At 43.5% G+C, this 5,374-nt stretch overlaps 1 protein-coding gene across 1 annotated transcript; it reads right to left on the reverse strand.

The window, feature by feature from the left end:
* Positions 1 to 3,166: 3,166 nt before the first annotated feature.
* Positions 3,167 to 4,426, reverse strand: KCNJ16 (potassium inwardly rectifying channel subfamily J member 16). The gene has a single exon (XM_007454399.1). It carries the CDS (start codon positions 4,424 to 4,426, stop codon positions 3,167 to 3,169), a length of 1,260 nt encoding a protein of 419 aa, XP_007454461.1.
* Positions 4,427 to 5,374: the final 948 nt, after the last annotated feature.

Here is a 5,374-nt window from a genome sequence, read left to right on the forward strand (position 1 = left end):
TGTCCAGTTTCCCTTGTCAGGAGCATCCCTGATTCTCACTCTCAAGAGAAGGGCTTCAGGAGCGTCAGCCACCAAGTTGGAGGCCCAGGTGAGGAAGAGGACGAATGCATGAAGGTAAGAGGGCCTTTGATCGCTAAGTCAGCCGCAAAGAGCCTTCTTAGAAGTCACATCCAGAGAGTTGTGCTGGCATCTCGCGGGCCAGAACTATGTCACAGAAGCGCTTACCCTCCACTCCACCCTCGGCTGCAAGAGAGACTGGGAAACACAGTTGGAATTTTTTTTTTTTGTAACCTGGGCACTTTATTATCCCAGTTGGGAATGTGTCAGTCAGGATAAAGTGAAGAATGAGATATTTGATGACGTGGAAGCTAAAAATATCCACCCCTTTGTTTTCTGTGGGGGGATTAAGTGTATCTGTGCAAAGCACCTAAGGGTACTCCATGGAAACAGCATTTCCTTCTCTCTTCCTGTGTTCCCTCCTCCCAGGCTATAAAACACAGTGGAGCAGTGCCTTGATGCCACGATTTATTTTCTAATTGGGTCTACTGAATAATGTCTTTTTTAGGGGGAGATGAATGCCAGAAGAAAAAATAGTCTCATCATTGACAGAGCACTTCCAACTAGAAATGCAATTTTGCAGGGAGGTTTCTAGCAATGCTTACAGGAGCACTTAATTGTTCGTTTGAATAGAGCTGTTCTGCAAGCTCTTAGAAACGAATAAAAAATGGTTTCTAATTCTGCCCACATCCTAACTCTATGAAACAGCAATCTCAGTTTGGGTGCCCTGTCCCCACTGCTGACCACAGCCACAGAATTTCCACTAGCATAGGCACACACTTTTTGCACAATTTTAAGATCTTTATTATTAAGTAACTCACTGGGGGTGTCAAAGTGTGTTATCAATCTAAACAGAAGATGGGAGACAAATGGGGTTGCTGATTGTACATTCTATTCTGGGTAAGAGAATTTGATGGAAGAGGCACGTAGCCCGACAGAGTGTATTTACTGGACGTTGACACCTCTATCCTGATACTAACAAAGCAAGATTGTGAACAAGCAGAGTCCAGGAAGGAAAGTGAATGAAACTAGATGGGTGTGAGACATGCCACAAAAGGGGGAAAGGGGGCAAGTTTGTTTGTTGTAGTGTTGGCTGTTTTCTACTTGGTAGATTGTAATATTCTAATTTAGCTGAGTAATTGCTGCTCCAAAATCCAAATCTACAGGGCATGTGCAATTTTAAAAACATGGGTTTTGCATTCCTGAAACAAGACTGGAAGAAAGAAATGCATTATTTAGCACTCTGATGTTAAGTTTCAGGATGATTTTGCAACCTGTGACCTGAAGAGATCTCTTACCCATACGACAACAGGAATACAAGCTTTGCACTTGTGCATCGTAAAATAACTTTATTGCTCACAGGCAAAAGAAAGGAGGAGGAAGAGGAAAGAAGGAAAGCAGGGAGGGAAAAAGGAAAAAGGAGAAAAAAGAAGGAAAAGAAAAGAAAAACTTTATATGCCTGTACATTTTACTTCTGTTGGTAATCTTGGACTCGGCGATTCAGTAAAATTTACTTGTGTGCTTTAAGTTAAATGGGGAGAGAGAGAAAGAGAGGGATTTTCCAGAAAAAAGCAAAAACTACGTGTGTGTGTGTGTGTGTGTGTGTGTGTGTGTGTGTGTATATATATTTAAATAAAATAAACACGTGAAAACCTGTGGCATATACTTATCAGCAGCTCAGCAAGAATGTAAAGAATAACACAGATCATTCGGAATACAGCTGGTAAGTCTTCAACTGATAAAGCTTAGAGTGATTTCACTCGCAGGTGATTGGATTTGTGTTTAAGGTAATCATGATTAACATCCTTTAAGGTGGAAATAGAGTATACACATTTCTCTCCTGCCCTACAATTTAAGCAATTCTAAAGCACTCAGCTGACCCACTTCATAATGTGCATTAAAATCACCTTAATTACATTCACAAAATCCTGCATTTAGATGATTGTTCCAAGTTCAATGGAAGCGTTTCTTAAGATTCACAATTCAAGTTATTTGTGTTTTCTAAAGTGACCGAGACCGGGAAACATACATAATTGCTTCTAGGCACAAATAAATACTTTTCCCCTCACAGCCTCCCCACCTCCTAACCCCACCGCAACTGCCAAAACAAAAAAACAAAAAAAAAACCAACCAGGGTTCCACCCCTTGTGTGGCCAGATCTCCAGTCTTCCAGGACCCAGGAACACATTTTCTCGCAAAGAGTCTGAGGATGTTTGTGGCTCTCCACTCCCTCACCCCAACTCTAGGGTCCCCAACTCTTCTGGTCCTTCCTCAAAGAAGGTGTGGGGAGGTGGGCATGAGCAGTCCCCTTGTCACACACCTTACGAAGCTCCTGTTTGCCTTATTTCTGCCCCTCCACACAGAGCCATTTGTTGGAGTCAAACAGAGCATTTAAGAGAGAAATGCCTCTCTGAGTAATAACGCCAACTTTTCTTCTGCCTCACGGATGAGAGAAAAAGTAGCTTCTAGCCCACTGCTTGATCATTACCTGGCAAGTGGCAGGGGATTCACTGTCAGAACCGGTGGCATTGTTACTTCCTACGGCCACTGCCTCTGCCAGCTGATACCGAGACACTCTGCGGGGCAAACACAGGGACTGATTTCACAGTTAAACAGCTCAACGTTACAACCTACCGAACGCATTCCTTGCACTGCTTGGTTATACGATATAATGTCTTTATAGGTAACTATACTACCGATTTGGATCCATTTAAAATTTTTATTATTCATGCTATTCTCCCTTCTACTTTCTATTATCCCAGTGTCCTACCTTTGTTCCCCATTACTGAATATTATACCTCCAACTGACAATACAAGTATATGGAATAACAAAAGGAGATGACATTTTAATTAATCAATTAGGCCTCTTAATAGCACCCCTAACACAAAATTTGCTAGCCAAAAAAAAAAAAAAGTTAAACAGCTGGATACGATGTAATGTTTAGATATCTTTTATCAAGTTTAACCTGCTCTATTTATCTTCCTTCACCGTCAAAGACAAGCTATCACCTTCTTTAAAAGCTCTGTTTTTAACTACTTGCCTTAAGGCGATTGGCTAGGGGGTAAAAAAAAACGATTGACCGGGAGCCCTCGTACTTACAACTCAGGACTACATTTGCGATTCTACAGAGATTCTATTCAAAGTCAGGAGAGCTTTCTGATAAGGTGCTTCCTTACACTGATCCCCGGCAGAGGTGGTGGCCTCCTCTGGGTTTTCACAGCTGCTGACGATGGCAACAGCGCTAAATGATCTTCTTCTGACATTGGTGTCTGATGCGCCGGGTCCTTGGGCTGGGGGGCCTTTTCCCATGTTGTGGATCTGCTGGTCCTTCCAGTCCAGTTGCTTGGCGCTGCAAAAGGGAGCATAGACTTCCACGCTTCCCTCGAACTGTAAGCAGTTCACTTTGTAATACTTTCTCTTCACTTCCAAGACATCGTTAAACCTATGGCCCCAGAGAATTTCTCGGGGAACGTAGGAACTCCTGGATTGGTGAGAAGTCCCGGTGGAGTCGCCAGTATAGATAAATGTCACCAAAATCTCGAAGTTATCTTTGGCCACGGCTTTTCGGTCAAGGGCATACAGAGGGCTCTCATGGTCGATTTCATGAACGATCGTTACTGGCGTGACAAGGATGATCTGGTCATTGACTAACTTGAGGTCCTTAAATGCCATCGTCATCCGGCCGTCGCTGTCTTCTGTGTAGCGGAGAAGCTGGGCCCTGACCGTGCCTTCTACCACGTGGTTGGGGCGGAATTCACCGATGCGCCACATGAGGCAAAGTTTCCCATCTCTCATGCCGATGAGGGCAAAGTAGCTGAACCGAATGGTCTGGGCTCTCTTCCTGGCGGTTGCCATTTTGGCCAAGGCAGCCCCAATGATGAAGGTATTTATAATGCTGCTTAAGATGGACTGAAGGATCACCGTGAGCACGGCCGCAGAACATTCCTCGGTGACACAGCGGGAACCGTACCCGATGGTGGTCTGGGTCTCCAGGGAGAATAAAAACGCCCCCGTGAAGGAATGGACGTTGTCCACACAAGGCGTGATGTCGGGATCGTTCAACAGGTCTCCGTGATGAAAGGCTATCAGCCAAAAGATAGAGCCAAATATCAACCAGGAGAGAATGTAAGATAACGAGAATATCACAAACATATGGCGCCACTTGGTGTCTACGAGGGTGGTGAAGATGTCCACCACGTAGCTGCCCCATTCTCCAAAAATGTGCTTGAAATACACATTACAGCTGCCGTCTTTATGGAGGAGGCGCCTCCTCGCTCTTCGCTTCTCGGCTAGAACGTGCTCCTGGGGGTAGCCTGGGTATTTGGGGTCCACGTTCACGATCGGGTAGCTGCTGCCGTAATAGCTCATGCTTTCTAACGCCCTGTGGGCATCCGGGTGACTTCTGGGCGGCGACTGTTCTAGGGGTGCTGCTATCTGTGAGTTTTCACTGCAAACCTGAAAAACAGAAAATTCGACACACACTTGCTTTTAATTTCCATCTCTAGAGCAATGTGCCCCATTGGAAGCAATCTGATGCCATCTGAAACAGCTAAGACTTGATTTGCGCGACAGAGGCATTAAGTATTGATTACTCAGTTCAGTTTAGAATTCAACTCAGTCATTACAGGAACAAAATATGCGATTAGAGAAAATAACATTTTTATACATGCATAAGGCTTCAGTAAACACTATGATTATCCCAAATGAGTCCTCACTACCTCTTCTGACCCGACATTAAAAAAAAATAAAAATAAAAAAATTTTGTCTTCATCTTGTAGACTCTTCTGGCCTGAGAGCATTTAGAAAACAAAATAATCTGTAACGTAAAAAGGCAAAATAGAACTCAGGTATCTGTCTAGCCGTCTTAGAGGCTTTCTGTTTAAGTCAGATGGTTTTCCTTAGAAAAAGGAGGCAATTAAGGGTTTCTACGTTCCTGTTTACAATGTAACTTACATACACGTTGTATCATAGAAGGTCCCTTGCCCTCTGCACCTGTAGCCTCCTCTCTCTTCCACGGAGATTTTTCTTCCCTGTGTACTTTTCAGGACAGAACAGAACTGACAGGGATGCTATTTCAGATTCAATTCCTTTACCCTAGCTCCACCTTCGGTCTTGAGAGGAAAAAAAAAAAAAAAAAAAAAAAAATCTTTCTTAACCCCAGGGGAGTTAAAACCACTCCCAGGTAAGCTTTCAACGAAGTATAAGATTGCTTCTGCCTTTGTTTCAAAACATCCATCCTTTCTTCTTTTTTCTTTTTCTTTCTTTCTTTCTTTTTCTTTTTCTTTCTTTTTGACACTGGAAGCTTTTCTCTTTCCC

Source organism: Lipotes vexillifer, unplaced genomic scaffold (genome assembly GCF_000442215.2).
Source record: "Lipotes vexillifer unplaced genomic scaffold, Lipotes_vexillifer_v1.1 scaffold518, whole genome shotgun sequence".
NCBI lineage: Eukaryota > Metazoa > Chordata > Mammalia > Artiodactyla > Lipotidae > Lipotes > Lipotes vexillifer.